At 45.5% G+C, this 26,651-nt stretch overlaps 1 protein-coding gene across 1 annotated transcript in view; it reads left to right on the plus strand.

Moving 5' to 3' along the window:
- LOC126457009 (organic cation transporter protein-like) overlaps window positions 1-26,651 on the plus strand; it is a 161,732-nt gene that overhangs the window by 63,982 nt on the left and 71,099 nt on the right. The window contains exon 2 of the mRNA XM_050092978.1: window positions 16,560-16,746. Within this exon, the coding sequence (XP_049948935.1) occupies window positions 16,560-16,746 (187 nt within the window). The remainder of the gene's footprint in view (window positions 1-16,559; window positions 16,747-26,651) is intronic.

Genomic DNA, 26,651 nt, shown 5'->3' on the forward strand with positions numbered 1-26,651 from the left:
ATACACAAACAGCAGTTGACCGGCGTTGCCTGGTGAAACGTTGTTGTGATGCCTCGTGTAAGGAGGAGAAATGCGTACCATCACGTTTCCGACTTTGATAAAGGTCGGATTGTAGCCTATCGCGATTGCGGTTTATCGTATCGCGACATTACTGCTCGCGTTGGTCGAGATTCAATGACTGTTAGCAGAATATGGAATCCGTGGGTTCAGGAGGGTAATACGGAACGCCGTGCTGGATCCCAACGGCCTGGTATCACTAGCAGTCGAGATGACAGGCATCTTATCCGCATGGCTGTAACGGATCGTGCAGCCACGTCTCGATCCCTGAGTGATCAGATGGGGACGTTTGCAAGGCAACAACCATCTGCACGAACAGTTCGACGACGTTTGCAGCAGCATGGACTACCAGCTCGGAGACCATGGCTGCAGTTACCCTTGACGCTGCATCACAGACAGGAGTGCCTGCGATGGTGTACTCAACGACGAACTTGGGTGCACGAATGACAAAATGTCATTTTTTCGAATGAATCCAGTTTCTGTTTGCAGCATCATGACGGTCGCATCCGTGTTTGGCAACATCGCGGTGAAAGCACATTGGAAGCGTGTATTCGTCATCGCCATACTGGCATAGCATCCGGCGTGATTGTATGGTGTGCCCTTGGTTACACGTCGCGGTCACCTCTTGTTCGCATTGACGGCACTTTGAACAGTGGACGTTACATTTCAGATGTGTTACGACAAATGGCTCTACCCTTCATTCGATCCCTACGAAACCCTACATTTCAGCAGGATAATGCACGACCGCATGTTGCAGGTCCTATACGGGACTTTCTGGATACAGAAAATGTTCGTCTGCTGTCCTGGCCAGCACATTCTCCAGATCTCTCACCAACTGAAAACATCTGGTCAATGGTGGCCGAGCAGCTGGCTCGTCACAATACGCCAGTCACTACTCTTGATGAGCTGTGGTATCGTGTTGAAGCTGCATAGGCAGCTGTACCTGTACACGCCATCCAAGCTCTGTTTGACTCAATTACCAGGCGTGTCAAGGCCGTTATTACGGGCAGAGGTGGTTGTTCTGGGTACTGATTTCTCAGGATCTATGCACCCAAATTGCGCCAGTTCTAGTATAATATATTTGTCCAATGAATACCCGTTTATCATCTGCATTTCTTCTTGGTGTAGCAATTTTGATGGCCAGTAGTGTACTTCATGTGGCAGTGCAGCAGTCTCCACCTCAAAGTGAACAGCGCACGTCGATACGGTGTACAGAGAATGAATGTCAGCGAACAACTGAGAATGAGAGTCTGAATTGTGGGCGGGGGCGGGGGGGGGGGGGGGGGGCGGGGGGAGTGATCGGGTATTCGTGACAACCTGCCTACCAGTGCTTCTTCAACAGCACATCCCCACCCCAGGAAAGACAACAGGCCGTAGCAGGCAGCCAGGTGTCGTCACTGGGTGGCGATGACTTCAATTTGTTCACCTCTTTTTGTTTAATCAGATCCGAAGGTGTCTAGCTGGAGTTGTGGTATCACACAACTTCACCCTTCAGAGACGCTGGCTAACATTTTCCCCTTTGCCAGTTTCTTGAATAAGAGCTCTTTCACTCTGAATACCCTTCTTACTTCGTAGTGCGTGGCCACCACAATGAAGACACAACTGTCCCTATGGCATCGTTTTGGAGCGTTGGCGCCAGGCGGTTCAGTGTTCAAGAATAGAGTGTGGCGTAGCAGTACGATCTTTGTGTCGCGAGGGGCGTTTGAAAAGTTCGTGCAGAGTCCGGGAGATGGCACAAACGGCACGTATCGAGGTCATGTTTAGTTAGTAGCATCTTTGCAAAGAACGCACACCAAGATTCAGCCATATTGGTCTATTTCTTTGTGTTTGGTATTCGTGTAAATCAAGGAAGTCGAGTGATTGTCAAAAAATGGACGAAAAAGAATTTCGTGTGGTGATTAAACATTACTTTATGGAAGGCAAAACGCCACAGGATACTAAAGAGAAACTTGATAAACATTATGGTGGCTCTGCACCTTGGATTATAACAGTTTTAAGAGGTTTCGATGTTTTCGGAGTGGTCATATGGGCACAAGTGATACTGAACGTTCTGGACGCCCTGTGGAGGTTACAACTCCAGAAATCATTGACAAAATCCATGATGGATGACAGAAGAGTTAAGGTGCGTGAGATTGCTAGTGCTGTGGGCCTCTCGAATAAACAGGTACATAATATTTTGCATAAACATTTGGACATGAGAAAGCTATCGGGAAGATGAGTTCCGCGACTGCTCACGCTTGACCAAAAACGGATCGTGTGAAGTGTTGCAATGATGGTTTGCAGCTGTTCAGGAAGAATCCGCAGCACTTTTAAGTGTCGTTTCGTCACTGTGGATGAAACATGAATACATTACTATAGTCCTGAGACCAAACAACAATCTAAACAATGGGTTACCAAGGGAGAATATGCACCAAAAAAGGCGAAGGTCATTCCTGCGGCTGGGAAGGTTATGGCGACTGTCTTTTGGGATTCGCAAGGCATAATCCTCATCGACTATCTGGAAAAGGGTAAAACTATTACAGGTGAATATTATTCATCGCTATTGGACCGTTTCAAAACCGAGCTGCAAGAAAAACGCCGACGATTGGACCTAAAAAAAGTCCTTTTCCATCACGACAATGCACCAGCACACAACTCAGCGGTTGTGGTCGCAAAATTAATGGAAATAGGATTCCTACTCATTTCAGATCCCCCCTATTCTCCAGACGTGACCGCCTCGGACAACTATTTCGTCCCTAATTTATAGAAATGGCTGGTGGGACAAAGATTTATCCTCATGAGGAGGTGATTGCAGCAACTAATAGCTATTTTGCAGACTTGGAGAATTCCTATTATTCGGAAAGGATCAACAAATTAGAACAACGGTGGACGAAGTGTATACGTCTAAAAGAAGACTATGTCGAAAAATAAAAAAGGTTTACCCCAAACACGTACGTAGTTTTTATTTTTGCACGGATTTTTCAAACGCCCCTCGTATTCAAGGCATTAGCGACTGGCAGTGCTTGTAAAAATACGGGAATGTATGCCGTTATTGACCCGCCTCTCTATTTCTCGGGCATTAAGACGATTGTGCTGCCACCTTGCTCAGGTTGCCGCTGCATCCTGTTTTCGCTACTATGGTACATGTATTAGGATGTGTAAGGTTCATCTCACTGCTGTGCCGTAGAGCCTTTAATGGAAGAACCTTCAACATCGCAGCGGGTCAGCAATCGTTGGTTAATATATCAAAAAACTAAAAACCCGTCTCGATTGCGAAGAAAGCACCTATTGTTAAGTGTTAACCCAGATTTCGGCGTAGATAACTACACCTTCTTCAGAACAACAATAAAACCCACAAGTGCCTAAGAAGACTTTTGTCAATGATTAAAAGAACACCATAGTTATACATTTAAAAACGAAAAAGAAAAGGAAAATACAAACAGTACATATGTACAAAGTCAGAACCACTACTTAATGGTGTACGCTCCACCTCACACCGGCCTATGTTCGATGGGCCATGACCCGCCATAAACTGCAGCTACAAACGGTCGCTCACTTACAAGCCTGACCCGCTATGTATGCACATGCGCAAGACAAGGGAAGTTACTTGAATGCGCATGCGCATACGAATACGAGAAAGTTTATCTATGGGTCGGGACTAAATAGCCCATATATTCCCGACCGTGGATCAACGTATATCAAAAAATGAAATGAATAGAACAAGGGACGAGCTAAGTAGGAGATGAAACATAAAAATAACCGCACACGGTTGCTTATGCTACTAAAGAAACTTATATATGAAGCTAGCTATGATAACAGGAGTAACTCTTAAAAACTATACCTAAAGCCAGTAGTTATCCTGGGAGGGGGGGGGGGGCGGGAGCTGAGGGGACGTAATCTAAAGACGTTCTGGTAATACACAGGAATAAAACGTGAGGTGTTTAACGGGCTAAAATCTCCTTCATAGTAAAAGGAAAATGAGGATAACAAGAAAGAAGATAAACAGCTTGACCAACCGCGCTCGCCAATCAGCGCGCGCATGTGATAATCCCCTGATATCAGATTTACAAGTATGAAGAATAAAATAAAGGTGCCTAACCTTCAAAAAATTTTCTATTTATTAGTAGGAGTTGGTCATTGAGGATATTGTCTTTAACATTTTGCAGATGCTTAAAGATCTGCATTTCTTCCAAGACATCCAGTTTTAAGCCCTTAACCTCGGCATGAAGTAACTCGATATTAACTGGAGGGCTCGGCGCATGAGCCGTTAACACAAGGTGTTCTGCATAAATAGAGCCCTCAGTACCGTCACCGCTTCTAGTTGGCTTCACCATAATATCAGTTTTACAATTGAGCGAGAATCCGATACTAGGTCCTTAAATTTTTTTGGACCTCACCTTAACTGTGGTTGACAACCGCATTGAATATTTTTCGGAAAAACACGTTTTCCGACAATATTATACCTGCAGACTCGGCCCATCCGTTCGCCCATAATATGGCCTTTTTTCATTCTAATATTCATCGAGTTACAGCTATCCCTCTTGCACCAGATGCGGTAGAAACTAAACTGTTCACACTTGAGAATATTGCTATAAATAATGGCTACAGGCCTCAGTTGGTAAGACAGATGTATAACAAGAAAATAAATAAAATCATATTGCGTCTTCCACCCTAGGAGATGCGTTAGATGACAAACAGGTGGCAACTATATCTATCCCTTACATACGCAATATAAGTTACAAATTGGGGCGTTTACTCAGAGCCCATAATTTCCGAGCCGCCTATTCTACTAATAACAGTTTACATAGGAATTTAATTCACTCTTTGCAGAGTAAGAGCGATAAACTTTCCCAATCAGGAGTATACAAAATTACATGCGGAGATTGTCCAAAATTTTACATCGGGCAAACGGGACGAGCTCTGGGTCTCATGTATAAAGAGCATATTCCTACTAGAAGCGGTGACGGTACTGAGGGCTCTATTTATGCAGAACATATTGTGTTAACGGCTCATGCGCCGAGCCCTCCAGTTAATATCGAGTTACTTCATGCCAAGGTTAAGGGCTTAAAACTGGATGTTTTGGAAGAAATGCAGATCTTTAAGCATCTGCAACATGTTAAAGACAATATCCTCAATGACCAACTCCTACTAATAAATAGAAAATTTTTTGAAGGTTTTGCGCCTTTACTTTGTTCTTCATACTTGTAAATCTGATATCTGGGGATTATCACACCCCCCCCCCTCTCCCCCAGGCTAACTACTGGCTTTAGGTATAGTTTTTAACAGTTCCTCCCGCTGTCATAGGTAGCTTCATATATAAGTTTCTTTACTAGCATAAGCAACCGTGTGCGGTTATTTTTATGTTTCATCTCCTATTTAGCTCGTCTCTTGTTCTATTCATTTCATTTTTTGTTATACGTTGATCCACGGTTGGGAATATATGGGCTATTTAGCCCCGACCCACGGATAAACTTCCTCGTATTCGTATGCGCATGCGCATTCAAGTAACTTCCCTTGTCTTGCGCATGTGCATACATAGCGGGTCAGGCTTGTAAGTGAGCGACCGTTTGTAGCTGCAGTTTATGGCGGGTCATGGCCCATCGAACATAGGCCGGTGTGAGGTGGAGCGTACACCATTAAGTAGTGGTTCTGACTTTGTACATATGTACTGTTTGTATTTTCCTTTTCTTTTTCGTTTTTAAATGTATAACTATGATGTTCTTTTAATCATTTTATTGTTGTTCTGAAGAAGGTGTAGTTTTTTTTGTTGTTGTGGTCTTCAGTCCTGAGACTGGTTTGATGCAGCTCTCCATGCTACTCTATCCTGTACAAGCTGCTTCATCTCCCAGTACTTACTGTAACCTACATCATTCTGAATCTGCTTAGTGTATTCATCTCTTGGTCTTCCTCTACGATTTTTACCCACCCCGCTGCCCTCCAATGATAAATATGTGATCCCCTGATGCCTCATAACATGTCCTACCAACCGGTCCTTTCTTCTTGTCAAGTTGTACCACAAACTCCTCTTCTCCCCAATTCTATTCACTACCTCCTCATTAGTTATGTGATCTACCCATCTAATCTTCAGCATTCTTCTGTGGCACCACATTTCGAAAGCTTCTATTCTCTTCTTGGCCAGACTATTTATCGTCCATGTTTCACTTCCATACATGGCTACACTCCATACAAATACTTTCAGAAACGACTTCCTGACACTTAAATCTACACTCGATGTTAACAAATTTCTCTTCTTCAGAAACGCTTTCCTTGCCATTGCCAGTCTACATTTTATATCCTCTCTACTTCGACCATCCTCAGTTATTTTGCTCCCCAAATATAAAAACTCCTTTACTACTTTAAGTGTCTCATTCCCTAATCCAATTCCCTCAGCATCACCCTTTCAAGACACTGTCCATTCCGTTCAACTGCTCTTCCAAGTCCTTTGCTGTCTCTTGACAGAATTATAATGTCATCGGCGAACCTCAAAGTTTTTATTTCTTGTCCATGGATTTTAATTCCTACTCCAAATTTTTCTTTTGTTTCCTTTACTGCTTGCTCAATATACAGATTGAATAACATCGGGGATAGGCTACAACCCTGTCTCGCTCCCTTCGCAACCACTGCTTCCCTTTTATGCCCCTCGACCCTTATAACTGCCATCTGGTTCCTCTACAAACTGTAAATAGTCTTTCGCTCCCTGTTTTTACCGCTGCCTCCTTTAGAATTTGAAAGAGGGTATTCCAGTCAACATCGTCAAAAGCTGTCTCTAAGTCTACAAATGCTAGAAACGTAGGTTTGCCTTTCCTTAATCTTTCTTCTGTAGTTGTCTACGCCGAAGCCTGGGCTAACGCTTAACACTAGGTGCTTTTTTTGCAATCGAGGAGGGTTTTCAGTTTTTTTAATACTTTAATGGAAGCCTTTGCCATACCGATGTATCTCAGAAGTGACAGCAATCTGGTCACGTTTACTGAGGAGCAGGACGCACACGGGACAGGGTGGCATTCCCTTCAGCGGCCCGGTCTTTGCAGCCGGACTGTTTGGACGGGGCTAACAGGAGACTGCTGCTGCAGCCCGCAGCCCAGCTCCGCCGTGGCTGCGCGCGGCCATTCAGAGGCGGCAGCGGATCGTGACCTCTTGCCATTAGCGAGTCCCGGGCGGCCATTGTGGCAGCTGGCGACTGCCCCGTTGTGAAACAGATACCGCGAGCTGCCAAACAAAGGGCGGCGCCTGCGCGTCTTCTGTGTGTTTTATGCGAAGCCGATGAAACAGGCTTTTGTGGAGTGAGGGCTGGTATCCGGCAGCCAGTCGATGCCCCAAAAATGAGGTGGAGCGCGGAAGCGGCACTGAAGGTCTGGTGCTAAGCCCGCGCCTCACCTGAGACTCGGGGACGCCCAGCACCGCTCCACCGTCTGCTGCGCCTTGAAGAGCACCCGAGCAAGCCTTCCCCCTTCCTACCTGCTCCTCGCCGCTCCGACTTCCCACGCGTCAAGCAGTCAGATGACCTGCCTAGATAAACGTGTCTCCTCTTTTGACAATAACTTGTACAACATTCTCTCCTCTTGATGCAACAGCTTGGAAAGGTGACGGTATTCTACTGGGTCCCTGAGCACCTGGGAGTAAAGGAAAATGAGCCCATTGACGTAGAAACCGAGAAGGCCTCGTATGAGTGACAAATTTGACACTGTGCTGTTCGCCAATAGGCTGACAACTCGCTGTCGAGCCAGTCTTTCACGCATCAATTGAAGCGAAAGTAGCTAGAAGTGGGGCCAAGCTGCAGCTTGTGTGTATTAAATAGCTGACAACATGGGCACATCACATCCAACTGTACCACGAATCTTACAATAATAGATTGCCTGCGAAAACATTTCGTGTAAGATGTGTGTCGTATTTGTTGAAACCCGCTAGGGTAGCCGAGTGCGCTAACGCGCTGCTTCCTGGACTCGGACCGAGCGAGGTGGCGCAGTGGTTAGCACACTGGACTCACATTCGGGAGGACGACGGTTCAATCCCGCTTCCGGCCATCCTGATGTAGGTTTTCCGTGATTTCCCTAAATTGCTCCGGGCAAATGCCGGGATGGTTCCTCTGAAAGGGCACGGCCGACTTTGTTCCCCGTCCTTCCCTAATCCGATCAGACCTATGAGCTCGCTGTTTGGACTCTTCCCCCAAACAACCCAACCCTGGACTCGGGTAGGCGCGCCGGCCCCGGATCGAATCCGCCCGGCGGATTAACGTCTGCGGCCGGTGTGCCGGCCAGCCTGGATGTGATTTTTAGGCGGTTTCCCACATCCTCCTAGGTGAATACCGGGTTGGTCCCCACGTCCCGCCTCAGTTACACGACTCGCAGACATTTGAAATACGTTCACACTATTTCAGTTTACACTAGACGCAGACAGCTGGGGTACACTAATTCCGTCCCAGGGGCTATGGGATGGCGGCAGAAAGGGCATCCGGCCACCCCTTAACTTAACCTTGCCAAATCCGTACTTAACACTGCCGACCCTGCGCACAGTGCGGGATAAAGGCAGTAGCGAAAGAAAGAAGAAGAAAGTGTGTCTTATTTGTTGAATATTAAGCAAAAGCACTCGAGATAACGAATTTATGAACAACGTCTCAATACCAGAATGAGATTTTCACTCTGCAGCGGAGTGTGTGCTGATATGAAACTTCCTGGCAGATTAAAACTGTGTGCCGCACCGAGGCTCGAACGCAGGACCTTTGTCTTTCGCGGGCAAGTGGTCTACCAACTGAGCTATCCAAGCACGACTCACGTCCCGTCCTCACGGCTTTACTTCTGCCAGTACCTCGTCTCCTACCTTCCAAACTTTACAGAAGCTCTCCTGCGAACCTTGCAGACCTAGCACTCCTCAAAGAAAGGATATTGCGGAGACATGGCTTAGCGTACACTCCGCTGCAGTGTGAAAATCTCATTCTGGAAACATCCCCCAGGCTGTGGCTTAGCCATGTATCCGCAATATCCTTTCTTTGAGGAGTGCTAGTTCTGAAAGGTTCGCAGGAGAGCTTCTGTAAAGTTTGGAAGGTAGGAGACGAGGTACTGAAAGAAGCAAAGCTGTGAGGACGGGACGTGAGTCGTGCTTGGGTAGCTTAGTTGGCAGAGCACTTGCCCGCGAAAGGCAAAGGTCCCGAGTTCGAGTCTCGGTCCGGCACACAGTTTTAATCTGCCAGGATGTTTCAACGTCTGAGTAGTATTGAAAAATTCAACTGATATTACGCGCCAATTTGTTGCTATGGATAGCTGTATATTCATCAAAACACATCAGAGTTGGAACAGCACTCAAAACAGTGGATGCACGCATAAAGAAACAGAAGTCGGTTTCATGTTGTGGCTTGTGTTTTCTGAGAAACGAAAGCATTGGTTACCTTGTACAGAGTAGTGCAATAACAGGTGAATACTACCCTTGCGCACTGGACTCGCATTCGGGAGGACGACGGTTCAATCCCGTCTCCAGCCATCCTGATTTAGGTTTTCCGTGATTTCCCTAAATCGTTTCAGGCAAATGCCGGGATGGTTCCTTTGAAAGGGCACGGCCGATTTCCTTCCCAATCCTTCCCTAACCCTAGCTTGCGCTCCGTCTCTAATGACCTCGTTGTCGACGGGACGTTAAACACTAACCGCCACTACCCTTGCGTTCTGGACTACATGGATGGAAGAGTGTGTGAGGAAAGGCCTGGACTGTAAATAAAGATAAGTTTGTGTATATATATTTTTTCAGAATGAACCTTTCAGTCATGTGCTTTGACACCGGAAAAACTAACAGATTCCCAACCGCACAGCTTGGACGAGGTCCTACTGACTCGACTCCGTGCGGGTCATAGTCCCCATACACACGACTTTTTTCTCTGGTGTCAAGACAAGATCTTCTCATTGGTGACCCCAGTGGCATACACATTTTAATGCGCCATATCCTAGAGCAGTTAATTTTATTTTCTGACGAGAGGGCAACAATAGATTTAAGTGGACATCTGCCCTCTATTTTAGCGGATGACGAGACGACTGTTTTAAAATTTTGTCAATTGTCCAGGCTCAACTCTAACCTCTTAGGTTGGAGATTTTAGTGTGGTGCAGAGTAGCTTCGCCATCCTTTATGAGTCCAGTGATCAGCCAGCTGCAATTTCTGCTGTACTGTTTTGCATAATTCATTATGTTTTCCCTAACTGACCGCTTCAGAATAGACGATTGAATTGGTTTTAATGTGTGCGTGTGTGTGTGTGTGTGTGTGTGTGTGTGTGTGTGTGTGTGTGTGTGTAAGTGCTGTGTCTTATAAGAATGTGCTGCGGTTCATGTTGAAAGTTTTATGGATTTCCTTTAACTCTCTCACTCATCCCAAAGATCTTCGTAAAGGCGCTAAAGACCCTGATGTCGTGCCCCCAAGAACTTACGTCATCATCGTCATCCTTTTGACGTTACGTAGCCTCGACAGTAGCGAGGGAAACAAAAGAATAACTGCGGGAAGAGCTCCCAAGCCAAGTCAAGCGTCATGCACCCGACCAGGTGACCACGATCGGGACATAGTTCTACTGCACAGGAAAAACAGGGAGAAACGAATGCCAACGTCGATGCGCTACAAGATCGGAAATGCTGTGAAAAAAGAGTGGCGTTTTAGCGTGGATATCGTATCTCGAGAAAAGAAAAGAGGAACTGTCTGTTGAGGAAATGAGGAAGCTGAAAAAAGAAAGGCAACACATATTGCGGAACTGTGTCGAAGAACGCCGATTGCAGGATAGCCAATTATAGTTTCAAATCCCTTTGTAAAAGGACAAAATTGTTATAATCGGATTCTGTAAGTACATAGACTGTACGCTACTGTAGAATACACAGCTGCAAATACTAACAAGGGGAGTGCGCCAACTAAACTAACTATAACTGAATAAAAGTGTCTTACTTAGTCGATGGTCGACAGCATGTACAAATTTTAAAAAATGCATAACACTCCGCTGTCTGTAATAATGATATTTTATTTTCGTATCCGTTTCGGTTGTGAATCATCATCAACGGCAGGAAAATTATCACCGATATATCACATGTCATACATGCTTTAAAATGAGTTCTCATAGGAAACCATAATTGCCATGATAATATAAAATCGAAAATTGTAGTTAGATAAAAATATGATGGCACATTGACACAAGAACAAGTGATGTCAACGAATAAAAATAATTTTAAAATATGGATATGTATCTGTTCTACCAAACATTAAGGTCGTTTGTTTAACGAATCCTGTATTTCTGTACAAACCATGTGTGAATGTTAATGAATCTAAAAATTAGAGAAGCACACGTAGCTGAAGGAACAATTCAATGTAATAGATTGTCAGACCGAGTGAGGTGGCGCAGTGGTTAGCACACTGGACTCGCATTAAGGAGGACGACGGTTCAATCCCGCGTCCGGCCATCCTGATTTAGGTTTTCCGTGATTTCCCTAAATCGCTCCAGGCAAATGCCGGGATGGTTCCTCTGAAAGGGCACGGCCGACTTTCTTCCCCGTCCTTCCCTAATCCGATGAGACTGATGACCTCGCTGTTTGCTCTCTTCCCCCAAACCAACCAATTGCATTCTGGAGGACGACTGTTCAGTCCGCGTGCGGCCATTCAGATTTAGGTTTCCCGTGATTTCCCTAAATCAAGGCAAATGTCGGGATGGTCCCTTTAAAAGGGCAAGGCCGATTTCTTTCCCTGTTCTTGCACCATCCGAGCTAATACTCCGTCTGTAATGACCCCAATGTCAATGGGACGTTAAACCCAATATTCTTTCCTTCATTTAACAGACAGTTAGGACCAGCAGCTTCGCAAGAATCGAAAATGAGGTATTACTAGTCAGAAAGCTAAGTAATGCCTTGAAACAATACGTGTGAACATATGGAGTACTTGCACAGCTATATATCCTAGCAGCTGTGTTGTCGTACGTTCTGTCCTTATTCCCCGTACCTGAGTGGTCAGCGCGTCTGCCAATCATGCAGCGTGCCAGGGCTCGATATCTGGCCAGGTCGGATATTTCCTTCGTTCGGGGGCTGGGTGTTCTGCTGTCCTCCTCATCATCATCATCGACACGCAACTCGCCCAGTGTGGCGTCAGCTGAAAAAACTTGCAGCTCGTTGGACGAACTTCCCTAGGTGGGGACTCCCGGACATCATTTCATGTCGAAGTGTAAATATAGACAACGGTTATGAAATGTATGCACATATCACAAGGGCAATATGTGGAACCTGCTGTCTTATTTCTGTTATATACGCATTGCGGTAGTTCAGTATCAAAAGCCACACTACCTAACACAAAAAGCGAAGCACCCGGAAGGGAGCGAAACTTCACAGCCGAGAGGGTATGTGACGTTATTTCGTTGATTACAATATCGCATAAAATTTACTACTAACTTGGCATAATCACACTTATCAGCTTAGCGTTGTATCGTCCCAGTCCTGATGCATGCACTGATCCGATTACAAAGCTATTGTACCCGCTCCTGAGGTAAGCTGCCCACAAATGGTACTTGATATCCTGGAATACTGACAATGGTATAGAGCTGACTTCCCATGCATGTCCTATAAGGAACAGATCGGGGGATCTTCCTGCCCACGGGAGTACCTCAATATCGTGCAGACAGTTCATAGAGACATATGCAATGTGTGGACAATTGTCCAATTGAAAAGTGGCACCACGATACTGTCACGTGAGAGAAGACATACACTCCTGGAAATGGAAAAAAGAACACATTGACACCGGTGTGTCAGACCCACCATACTTGCTCCGGACACTGCGAGAGGGCTGTACAAGCAATGTTCACAAGCACGGCACAGCGGACACACCAGGAACCGCGGTGTTGGCCGTCGAATGGCGCTAGCTGCGCGGCATTTGTGCACCGCCGCCGTCAGTGTCAGCCAGTTTGCCGTGGCATACGGAGCTCCATCGCAGTCTTTAACACTGGTAGCATGCCGCGACAGCGTGGACGTGAACCGTATGTGCAGTTGACGGACTTTGAGCGAGGGCGTATAGTGGGCATGCGGGAGGCCGGGTGGACGTACCGCCGAATTGCTCAACACGTGGGGCGTGAGGTCTCCACAGTACATCGATGTTGTCGCCAGTGGTCGGCGGAAGGTGCACGTGCCCGTCGACCTGGGACCGGACCGCAGCGACGCACGGATGCACTCCAAGACCGTAGGATCCTACGCAGTGCCGTAGGGGACCGCACCGCCACTTCCCAGCAAATTAGGGACACTGTTGCTCCTGGGGTATCGGCGAGGACCATTCGCAACCGTCTCCATGAAGCTGGGCTACGGTCCCGCACACCGTTAGGCCGTCTTCCGCTCACGCCCCAACATCGTGCAGCCCGCCTCCAGTGGTGTCGCTACAGGCGTGAATGGAGGGACGAATGGAGACGTGTCGTCTTCAGCGATGAGAGTCGCTTCTGCCTTGGTGCCAATGATGGTCGTATGCGTGTTTGGCGCCGTGCAGGTGAGCGCCACAATCAGGACTGCATACGACCGAGGCACACAGGGCCAACACCCGGCATTATGGTGTGGGGAGCGATCTCCTACATTTGCCGTACACCACTGGTGATCGTCGAGGGGACACTGAATAGTGCACGGTACATCCAAACCGTCATCGAACCCATCGTTCTACCATTCCTAGACCGGCAAGGGAACTTGCTGTTCCAACAGGACAATGCACGTCCGCATGTATCCCGTGCCACCCAACGTGCTCTAGAAGGTGTAAGTCAACTACCCTGGCCAGCAAGATCTCCGGATCTGTCCCCCATTGAGCATGTTTGGGACGGGATGAAGCGTCGTCTCACGCGGTCTGCACGTCCAGCACCAACGCTGGTCCAACTGAGGCGCCAGGTGGAAATGGCATGGCAAGCCGTTCCACAGAACTACATCCAGCATCTCTACGATCGTCTCCATGGGAGAATAGCAGCCTGCATTGCTGCGAGAGGTGGATATACACTGTACTAGTGCCGACATTGTGCATGCTCTGTTGCCTGTGTCTATGTGCCTGTGGTTCTGTCAGTGTGATCATGTGATGTATCTGACCCCAGGAATGTGTCAATAAAGTTTCCCCTTCCTGGGACAATGAATTCACGGTGTTCTTATTTCAATTTCCAGGAGTGTATTAGGGCGCAGGGTGTGTGTGATGTACCATTCTCCCAACAAAGTTCCCCCCCCCCCCCCAAACCTCTACCAGCAGTGATCTGAATTCATACTTGATGGCTCCCCACAGCACGACGCTAGCGGTAATATCACTGTGCGTGGAAGAATGGAACCTCTTCCCCGACCGCTGTCATACTCGGTGACGATACTCACCTGGGATAGTGCTGAACTGCGATTCATCGTTGAAGGCAATGTGACGCCATTCATCAGCATCCCATGCTTCCTGGTCGTGGCACCACTTCAAACACAGCCGTTTGTGTCGAGGTGTTAACTGCAGTCTGTGGATAGGATAGTTATTCCCTGCTCTGGAAGCTGCTATCTCCGACCAATAGTGCGATATGATACGATACCTCGTTGAGAGTCTATTACTTGATCTCAGATGGCTGGTGCAGATGTGAAGGGGTCACGATGGCGCACAATACGGCGATCCTCCTTTGTCGTGGTCTCACTTGATCGATTGGAAAGTTGAATAGTAGCATGCCTGCCCTCACGTTCCCAGGCTGTCCAACATCAGACCACTGTGGCATTCAAATGTTTCACAAATCTGGGTGTTACTCGATTCGGTTAGCTGATGAAATCGAAAACCAAATGAGGCTCCTTCCAAACTCGTGTCAGATGCTGACAACGCTGTCTCACACGAGTATATGGTCCCTCACACTGAGGACTCGAGTCTGATGCTGCTCACGTCCCTTATACATCCTACCAGGCGTGGCAGGAAATCTAAACGCGATTAACGCCAATACACTATGGTGGCCGTTCTAGTTGTCACGGAGAATTGTAGCTCTAATAATTTACATAACCATCGATGGGATTCCAATTCGGTTTTACAGAGAGTACTCTACTGCACTGGCTCCTTACTTAGCTTGCATTTATCGCGAGTCTCTGGCCATCGTTAAGCCCCGAGCGCCTGTATATAAGAAGGGTAGAAGGTCGGATCCTCAAAATTAGAGACCAATATCCTTAACATCGGTTTGTTGCAGAATTCTCGAACATATTCTCAGTTCGAACATAATGAATTTTCTTGATACAGAGAAGTTTCTGTCCATGCATCAGCACGGCTTTAGAAAGCATCGCTCCTGCGAAACGCAACTCGCCCTTTTTTCACATGATATCTTGCGAACCATGGATGAAGGGTATCAGATGGATGCCATATTCCTTGACTTCCGGAAAGCGTTTGACTCGGTACCCCACTGCAGACTCCTAACTAAGGTACGAGCATATGGGACTGGTTCTCAAGTATGTGAGTGGCTCGAAGACTTCTTAAGTAATAGAACCCAGTACGTTGTCCTCGATGGTGAGTGTTCATCGGAGGTGAGGGTATCATCAGGAGTGCCCCAGGGAAGTGTGGTAGGTCCGCTGTTGTTTTCTATCTACATAAATGATCTTTTGGATAGGGTGGATAGCAATGTGCGGCTGTTTGCTGATGATGCTGTGGTGTACGGGAAGGTGTCGTCGTTGAGTGACTATAGGAGGATACAAGATGACTTGGACAGGATTTGTGATTAGTGTAAAGAATGGCAGCTAACTCTAAATATAGGTAAGTGTAAATTAATGCAGATTAATAGGAAAAAGAATCCCGTAATGTTTGAATACTCCATTAGTAGCGTTGCGCTTGACACAGTCACGTCGATTAAATATTTGGGCGTAACATTGCAGAGCGATATGAGGTGAGACAAGCATGTAATGGCAGTTATGGGGAAGGCGGATAGTCGTCTTCGGTTCATCGGTAGAATTTTCGGAAGATGTGGTTCATCTGTAAAGGAGACCGCTTATAAAACACTAATACGACCTATTCTTGTGTAGTGCTCGAGCGTTTGGGATCCCTATCAGGCCGGATTGAGGGAGGACATAGAAGCAATTCAGAGGCGGGCTGCTAGATTTGTTACTGGTAGGTTTGATCATCACGCGAGTGTTACGGAAATGCTTCAGGAACTCGGGTGGGAGTCTCTAGAGGAAAGGAGGCGTTCTTTTCGTGAATCGCTACTGAGGAAATTTAGGGAACCAGCATTTGAGGCTGACTGATGTACAATTTTACTGCCGCCAACTTACATTACGCGGAAAGACCACAAAGATAAGATAAGAGAGATTAGGGCTCGTACAGAGGCATATAGGCAGTCATTTTTCCCTCATTCTGTTTGGGAGTGGAACAGGGAGAGAAGATGCTAGTTGTGGTACGAGGTACCCTCCGCCACGCACCGTGTGGTGGATTGCGGAGTATGTATGTAGATATAGATGTAGATGGTGTGTACGTGTACGAAGTAGCGCTGACTGCCGACCCTGTCTTCTGGGTCTTCAGATTTTCTGTCAGCCAGTGCATCCACAAGAGAGCAGCAGTGTTGGACGGCGTGCCGCTCCCTGTTGCAGGAAGGCGCTGGCGATCCCGCCGGCCGAGTCCGGCGGCTTCTCCAAGTGCCGCGAGTACGCGCTGGACTGGGCGGCGCTGAACCTGTCCACCGTGCAGGCGGCAGACCCCTCGTGGCCCACGCGGCCCTGCTCCAGGGGCTGGGAGTTCGACAGCGACGAGGTGCCCTACTCCACCATCGCCATGGAGGTACGGCTGCTGCAGCTCGCCGCTATTACTAGCTAGTGCTGCGCGATCCAAAAAACGACGAGTTCGCTGCTGTCACAAACTGGCGGAAAGTGCGTGAATACCACAGGCGACAATAAGAGCTCCTTCCGTTTCACGTTGTTGATCTACTCGTGCTGCCACCACTCGATATCTCAACGAGAACAGCTGTTGGCTGTTCTGCCGGCTGGGGTGGCCGAGCGGTTCTAGGCGCTACAGTCTGGAACCGCGCGACCGCTACGCTCGCAGGTTCGAATCCTGCCTCGGACATGGATGTGTGTGATGTACTTAGGTTAGTTAGGTTTAAGTAGTTCTAAGTTCTAGGGGACTGATGACCTCAGATGTTAAGTCTCATAGTGCTCAGAGAAATTTTTTTTTTGTTGGCTATTCTCGTAAATGTTCTCAGTTCTCAAATATGTATTAGGTTTCATCATTGTTATCAGTCTTCCGCCTTTTCCTTTAGATGCTCTAAATTCGTGGAGGTATGTCCCGTCTATGCACCTAAATGAAGGCAGTTTGTTTCTTGCCATACACGTTTTGCTTCTTTTGTTTGGGAAGCATCATCAGTGGCCTGAAAAAAATTACATTTTCACACACCAATATATATATATATATATATATATATATATATATATATATATATATATATAGTTTGTATGTATTTTGCTGTGTGGAAATGTTTTTTTTTTCAGACTACTGATGATGCTTCCCAAACAAAAGAAGGGAAACGTGTATGGCAAGAAACAAACTGCCTTCATATATATATATATATATATATATATATATATATATATATATATCTCCAGCGAAATATACACACACAAACCCATAAACATTTGCACAGCAAATTACACACATTTAAAAAAAATTTGCACGCACCAAAATACAAACACCCACACACACAAACTCAAAAAAAGGTACAAATTCACGAGCGCGTGCACAAACAGACACACACGCACACACACACACACACACACACACACACACACACACACACACAACAAATGAAGAACATTAAACACAACAGAAACAAAAGACAGACAAACACACAACAGTTGGCAACACCACACACCGAAAATACACATATGTGGATTATCAACTTCAAACGGCTCCACCAAGCACTATAGGACTTAAAATCTGAGGTCATCAGTCCCCTAGACTTAAAACTACTTAAACCTAACTAACCTAAAGACCACACACACATCCGTGCCCGAGGTAGGATTCGAAACTGCGACCGTAGCAGCAGCACGGTTCCGGACAGAAGCGCTTAGAACCGCTCGGCCAAAGCGGCCGGCTGTTGATTATCAAACGGATGTGAAAGTGGAATATGTGATGTGACAAATTTGGTTGAAACAACATCAGAAATCGTCCAGCTGGAGTATGGAGACTAACAAATTAATCTCCAAGACCACACACATGTGTTAACAGCGCTGGAAATCTTAACACCGAACGATACATTCACAATACGGAACTTGTGCTACAAAAGATGCTTCTAACCTAAAAAGCAAGAGAAAAACACGACAAAATGTAATATAGCAACATATTATATCTATCACATAATAAGTTTATTGCACTCGTATGCATAAAAAGAAACATGTATTTCAGGCCACTGATGATGCTTCCCAAATGAAAGAAGCGGAACGCTTATGGCAAGAAACAAATTGCCTTCATTGAGTTGCATAGGCGGTACATAACTCCACGAAAGTATTTGGTTTCGTTTATTTCCATCTGCCACGCGGGAATAGCCGAGCGGTCTAGGCGCTGCAGTCATAGACTGTGCGGCTAGTCCCGGCGGAGGTTCAAGTCCTCCCTCGGGCATGGGTGTGTGTGTTTGTCCTTAGGATAATTCAGGTTAAGTAGAGTGTAAGCTTAGGGGCTGATGACCTTAGCAGTTTAGTCCCATAAGATTTCACACACTCACACATATTTCCATCTGTCTGTTTCTCTGAAAATTCAGGCCGTAGCTGTGACTTGTTCACTTCTAAAACAAAAAAGAACTTTCCGTTTCCTTAAAAGTCGTATAGAAAAGACTAAAAATAAAATAATATAAAAGACAAAATTACCGAGACTTCGGTAGCTTTTGCGCCCTCGTCATCAGGAGTTAAGACCTCTGACTGCAGCGACAAGTTCTCCTTTCAGTTTTCACTATAGACGACGCATTCGCCGTGCAAGAATTCGCCAATTGCGTCGATGTTTAGAATTGTTTTTATATATCGTTTATTTTTCCGTCTCAGTTGCACATTTCTTGTATAGTACGACTGGCTTCGACCACACTCGATCATCCTCTAATTTATGTAGTGCCTGCGCAGCAACTATACACAGAATTATGATGTGTAGTTCTTGCGTAGAGACGACGAATTGCTTTCGCAAACACACAGATTTGGAAATTATCTAGTGTGGTCGAAACTAGTCAAACCGAAACAAATTTGCATTGAGCCGAGAAAATAAACCACACGTAAAATTTTAAAATTATTTCAATTCCCCACGAAGGCAAGGCGTAGCAGCGGATAAAACCGCTTTCCAGGCAGTGGTTCTACACATTTAATAAGCTTTGGTTAAGTAGGAGCTGAGAAGGAGTGGTACGGTGGCGGGCTAACATCAATTCAGACATCCTCTAAAACAAATTTTACTAAAAAGCAATTCTTACTCAACAGTTATTAAAAACATATTGTCCTACCCCTTTTATTTTTTTCTTCTTTTAAGGGGGTAGCCATTACAAAGCTCACTCTTAATTGATGATATTTACACTGATCCAACATCAAGGATAAAATACCGGGGATACAGTAGTGTCAAATTTGACCCCAAAGCAATTATAACACCAATTAAAAGTTTCAACTCAAGTTAGATAACTACTTGTGATAAAAAATTTAAAATCGCCAATGGTATCTTAAACAAATTTCTAATAACAAACAGACAGCAACAACATTCAGAGAAATCCAGTTTAGCAAAGCCCTTGAAATACACAACAACAGATTACAGCGGGACCCATTATCACAAGTTCTGTACACATCAATTTTTCTCGTGCTAAAATTTAAAATTTTCTCATTTACTGTACAGAAGTACCGAACAATTTCAAAACAAGTTTAGATGCAAGACTCCTTCAGATTAACGCCATATTAGGAGACGTGAACTGTTTAGTTACAAAAGGTAATTACTTAACTCAGGAACAAATCTGCAGCATTAGAATTCATCCACCACTACCTCAGTGGGTTTACAAAGGCGTAATCTTGCAATCGTATTTTATTTCACACGTCGCCCTTGCGCACTCTTCCTGGTAGTACATTAAATGAAACAAATCAGGTAACACCGGTCCCACACATGCGTACAAAATAATGGCCCCCAACAGGGCAAACTCAATGACAACCTTGTAACATGAATAGTTAGAACAAACAAATGACCTGTCACGAAATAATGGAACTACAGGCGCCCCACAAGGGCAGATTCAATTATAATATTTAGCAAGACGAACAACTAAAACACACAGATGGGCAAATACTCAATAATAAAGTTATTCAGCTCCTCGTGGAGTTATCCAGTACTCGTGCGTAAATGCAACCAGAGCGCCGCAACAGTATAGTGAAGACTGCACAGACCTCCAAGCTTTAACCGCCTGTGTCCTTCTGGCAAACGCCAGTATTGTGCAACGAAAGCGCTCTTGCACGCAAAAGGAGAATTCCCTTCCAAATTACAGCTTTCCAAACAACGGCTCTCAACTACAACTAGTCCACGCTGTCACTGCAGGTGCGGCCAAGTCGTTTCCTGGCACATACACGGGCTGCTCCCAGCACAGGGCCCCGCCCGCCAGCTTCCTCGTGCCGCTGCTAACTGAAGACTCCAGTGGCTGCCAGTCACAGGCCGCATCGTGAACCACATTCGCACGACAAGCCTCTCTGGCGAAGAGATTCTACTCAACAAGCGATTCCATCACAGGGGCACAAAGTCGAAAAATAGCAAAACTTTGAGGAAGGTTTCGACCCGCGGCAAAGAAGCTTAAAATATAAAAAGCAGATCAAATTAAATGTCCTAAAAATACGTCTGGTGGACAATTTTTACCGTGTTCACAAATTTTAAGGTGATTTTATATTTGTTGTGTTGGTAGAAGAGCCAACACCGTTTTACTAGAGGAGGCCGAAATGCACGCGTTTTAGATCACGCAGGCTGGCGTGACGAGAGAAGGACTATACTGACGCGAGGTCTGGAACATGACAAGGAATGAGTATTCAGAAAGCGGACGTAATTAGTTTGATACTTAACTTTAATCCATTAATGATGAACGTCGGTCTTGACGGTACATGATTCACAATATCAGTATCAATAGTAACTGAATATGGCGCCTTGTTAGGTCGTAGGAAATGACGTAACTGAAGGCTATGCTAAACTGTCGTCTCTGCAAATGAGAGCGTATGTATACAGTGAACCATCGCTAGCAAAGTCGACTGTACAACTGAAGCGAGTGCTAGGGAGTCTCTCTAGACTAGACCTGCCGTGTGGCGGCGCTCGGCCTGCAATCACTGATAGTGGCGACACGCGGGTCCGACGTACACTAATGGACCGCGGCCGATTTAAAGGCTACCACCTAGCAAGTGTGGTGTCTGGCGGTGACACCACAAGTTTCGTGTTACCTTTTGCACAATACTGTATTTTATCGTCAATATGTCGCCATAAACGAAAATTTAAGTCGTGCCAGAACTCGAACCCGCATCTCCTGTTTTTCACGAACTGTCGCCTCAACCATTAGGCTATCTCCTTTTATAGTGAAAAACTTTTGTTTATACAAATTTAATGATATAAGGTATATTATGTGCAATGCACAGATCCCGTTTCTCATAGCACTTTTCGTCTCGGTATTAAATAACTCATCAGACTTTTCAAATGCACAGTACAAGTTTGTGCACGTAATAGCAGCAAAAAGTGGCCTGCAGTTTCTGCTGCATGCCTGTGTGTTGTACCACGCGCTCACCGCGGTGAATGCTCGCCTCACAGATATCAAGTCGATCATCTTCACCGAGCGAGGTGGCGCAGTGGTTAACTCACTGGACTCGCATTCGGGAGGACGACGGTTGAATTCCGCTTCCGCCCATCCTGATTTAAGTTTTCCGTGATTTCCCTAAGTCGCTCCAGGCAAATGCCAGGATGGATCCTTTGAAAGCGCACGGCCGGATTCCTTCCCCGTCCTTCCCTAATCCGATGAGACCGATGACCTCGCTGTGTAGTCTCTTCCCCCAAACAATCCAATCCAGTCCATCCAATCGATCATCTTCGAGCGGGAAAATCTCAGAACAACGCAGGTTAAGCAGAGCATGAACTTTTTCTGTGACACGATTGATAAGGGACTCCGTCGTATTTACATCGATTCATTGATGAAGGAGTTGCAGAAGACCGAGAGGAGGAACAATTTTTGGTTTCATTACATTTCATCGAATGACCAGTAGTGATAGAGCGTTCTGCTATAGCGGATGTGCTGACTTGGAGGACGCGGGTACGTCGTCTGTTTTTGGGTTTCTAAACAGTGTGGGGCTACGTCGTTTGCCATATATAAGATTTGCCAGAGGCCTACAAACACCTGCTTTGCGCCGCTCTGTGTTCTAATAGATCCCAGAAGCGACGAGATTTTTTATACAGGGCGAAAGATCATTTTAACGTTACGTTTTCGTAACACTCTGCCTATTTTTGCGGAAATATTTCCAATATATGGTGCATAAGCTGTCCTTTTGAAAGCTTCATCCTCTTCTTTTGTCTGCCATTCGCACGTCTGTAGTGCTCTCTGCACTAGCTGGGACGAATATAAATTGTTCAGGAACAGAGTTTTTAGGTGTTCCAGTTCCATTTGTAGGTTGTCGGTATCTGAGATTTAATGGGCTAGGTGGATCAAGGTCTTCAGAATGCCCATTGTTTGTACCGGAAGGTGGAAATTAGAAACCTACACTTTCGCTGAACAATGATTTTCCAGAGATCCAGGTGACTGATGCGGTTTTGTGAGCACACACGAGATCACCAGGTAGCGCCTTATATCGGATCGGGACCGAGAGATGCTAGACGTCGTGTTTGATGACCGAAGAACTTGGTGAGGTTTAACTGGAGTCAATAAATTCCTTTAGTTTCAGTGGAAATTTGAGTGTGGTGTTTTCGTGTGATCGTTGGACTTTGAAGTGTTATCCTGCCTTATTTTTGTGCGTATCGGCCGGCCGTTGTGACCGAGCGGTTCTAGGCGCTTCAGTCCAGAACCACGCGGCTGCTATGGTTGCAGGTTCGAATCCTGCCTCGGGCATGGATGTGTGTGATGTCCTTAGGTTAGGTGGGTTTACGTAGTTCTAAGTCTAGGGGACTGATGACCTCAGATGTTAAGTCCTATAGTGATTAGAGCCATGTCAACATTTGTGTATACCGTTAATAAAGTTGCCAGACTGAGACAGTGTATGAATTGTTAACGGTGTGCGTTGTCCAGCACAATGGCTGGATATCGGGATCTTTCTGAATGTAACTTAGTTAAATTACTAAAGGGCTTTTGTTAGCGGTTTAGGAGCCACGGCTTTCGGACCAAAAAACGAGTCAGGTAACATTTAGACATATTTAATAACATAGAACTTCCTAGGATTAATCCAGGTCCACCAATATACGTATCCAAGTAAATCTGCGGAGCAGTACGTTTCATAATTTGTCTCTCGCGTGGACAGTGGCTGCGACAGTGCGACCACACATAAACTTTGAGGGACGGATAGGGTGTTGTCAAAGACAAAGATGTCGCATCACATATCAAAATCACACGACAGTCATCTTCATATTGGTAACAGAACTGCAAGTTTGCGTCAGGCGCAGACAGCGGCCGTGCGGGATCTGGTGGACCCAATGGCGCTCGTCCGCTGAACCACATCTCCAGCAGCTCTGGTCCACGAGCGCACTCTGCTGCGCAATATGGGACGGCTGGCGGCAACCGCTCAACCCACTTGCGCGTGGAGCCTCTTCGCTACGACACCATCGTTTGTGCTTAATTCAGAGGGACTCTTCCTTGTCGACATTGAGAGCTGGACTCTGTTCCTTGCTGAATTATTTATAATGAATTTTCGTACACTGGGAGAAACAAAAGTTATGTAAATCTTCTGTTTAGTGTGTTAACTTGTTCGCTAAGAATTTCTGCATCTGTCCAGCTTCCCTGGGATGACAGTTGCCACAACACTCTGCTGCTGACCTCTCCTTCCTGTCGCCCGCAGCTCGTGCTCCAGTGGTTAGCGTTGCTGAGTCTGGATCACGGGGTCCCGCGTTCGATTCCCGGTCGGGGTGGAGATTTCATCTGCCCGGCGATGGAGTGTTTGTATTGTCCTCATCATTTCATCATCATCATCTTCTTCATCATTTGTGACAGTGACTAGAGTGGATTGCGAAAGAAAAATGCACAGTGTAAAAATTGGGACTTTGTACAGGCGCTGATGACCGCGCAGTTGAGCGCCTCACAAACCAAACATCATCGTCATCATCTCCTTACTGTTGTGTAATAATCAAACACGAGAAAAGAAGTTCAGGAAAACAAACAGGAGAGAATTGGAAATTATATGTATAATTAGCTGCAAATGGAATATAAAAACTGGGGTTTGTAGAGTTATTATCAAAAAATAGAATGTGTTAATAACGATCTAGATGAAAAAGAAAGTCAACAATTTTTGCTACAAGGGGCCCGTTTTAGAAAAAAAGAGGGAAATTTAAATTTAGAAGTTAGTAAAATAATTTATTAATGAAAGCAAGGTCATTGTCATGGTTAATTCAGTGTTATGGAGCAGGAATGTGATGAATATAAGACACGTATAAAAGTCGATGCGAAAGAGTATAGTTCTGGATGGAGCAGTGACCTGAACAAATAATCAGAGACAAGCTGGAAGTATTACAAATGGATTTCTGGAGAAGACTAGCAAGAATATCAAGGAGAGACCTCTTAAGGAACACCGAAGTGATAATATCATCTAAGCGGAAGAAGGATTATGTGATGTGATGGATCGAAGAGAGTTACAGCATTACACTCATTTAAGAAGAATGAAAGGAATAAGAATACCAAAATTGGCAATGGTGTGGAAAACTGAGGAAAGAAGAAGAAGAGAATGACCGATTACTCTCTGGCTCCAAAATGTATAGATGACAACTTGAAGATTCGGCGCAGAACAAAAGGATACACAAGATGGAAGTACCTAGAGAAACTTCTTGAAGAGATAGTGTTGAGTACTTGAGTAATAATTATCGTAATAAATTCTGAGTATGTTGTCATGTTGGGGAGAATTCCCTGTGTTGAGGAGAATACCGATAAATAGTAATAAAAAAAGAAAGGAGGCTGTATTCGAAGTATACACGCTAAATCTGGCACAAGAAGGTAACACAGTGGATTTTGATTGATGTACTTGGAGGGTCGTCGTACAAGTCCTTTTCTGGTCGAAGCTGATTATTCAGAAATGTCAGGTTATACAAGTGGCAACACTATTTCAGTTCGAAAAGAAGTCATTTTATTCAGTTGTATTTTTTCATTCGTTATTAACTTTACTGACGAGTGTGGCAACGAATGTAAGTATTAGAAGGCAAGTACTAAAGAAAGTGAGAAGTTTCAAGTAAATGGGAACCGTAATAGAAGACAGCGTCAGTTACAACAAAGGAATTAGTGAAAGGGCAAACGGCCAGCACATAGATAACTGCACACAGTAAGAAACCTAATATGGAGCAAGAATGTACAACGAAAAAGCGAACATATGCTATACCGAGCATGTTATGTTCCAATATTCACTTTGTATTGTAAAATTGGGCAATGAAGAAAGATTATGCTTATCCATTACGGATATTTTAGAACCGTGACTGTATATTGAATGCAAATAAGTTATACAAAACTGCAACCAGTCACTTTTTTGAATAATTATGTTTTATTCCATGAACTGGTTTTCGAACCTTTTCAGGTTCATCTTCAGATGGTTTCAGGAAGTTACATCATTATTGCTAGCATAGTGCTGGATGCTGGCTTGCGACAGTGTAGGCGGCTTGTTTCGGCTAGTGTCCATATGTCTGCCTTCATTTTGATGTCCACTTGTTACATCACTACACACACTTCCATACAAACCATATTAATTTACACTCTGACAGACAGACTTTTCCAGCATCCAGCATGCGCTTTACAACTGTATAGAGCAGGCGAGCAGGATATAGCCCTTAGGAAAGAGAGATTAAGACGGTGTGGTCACGGTAAAAGAATGGGAGTTGACAGGATACCAAATCAGACACATGAAATGAAAATAAGAGGCAAAAGACTTAGAGGGAGTCCAAGAGACGGATGGATCGTTTGTATGAAGGAATGTGAGACGAAGCGAGAGAAGACTGGGATAGAGTGGAGAGTGGAAGCTGTTGGGAGAACAGGATAATATGTGGAGGCTTATGTTCAAACAGACGCAGGCACGGGTTGTACGCTGTAGAAGAAGATGATAAAGTTTACTAGGAAAACATTTTTGACATTTAAATGCAGGCTTCCACGACCGTTGTCACAGTCAATAAAATTCTTGTGGGCTCTGAGCACTATGCGACTTAACTTCTGAGGTCATCAGACGCCTAGAACTTAGAACTAATTAAACCTAACTAACGTAAAGACATCACACACATCCATGCCCGAGGCAGGATTCGAACCTGCGACCGTAGCGGTCACTCGGTTCCAGACTGTAGCGCCTAGAACCGCACGGCCACTCCGGCCGGCCATTCTTCTGGGTTTGGGACCGCATTGTCAACTATAAAATTCCGACGTTTCGGCGGCTATTGCACGACGCCATACTCAGGGTGTGTTTTGACGTTAACTCATCAGAGAAGCCAGTCACAAGTATTCTATCGCTTAGCCTCGCTTACGTCAGAGTCCCCCCCCCCCCTCCCACCTCCAGACA

This window comes from Schistocerca serialis, chromosome 2, assembly GCF_023864345.2.
Source record: "Schistocerca serialis cubense isolate TAMUIC-IGC-003099 chromosome 2, iqSchSeri2.2, whole genome shotgun sequence".
In the NCBI taxonomy this organism is placed as follows: domain Eukaryota; kingdom Metazoa; phylum Arthropoda; class Insecta; order Orthoptera; family Acrididae; genus Schistocerca; species Schistocerca serialis.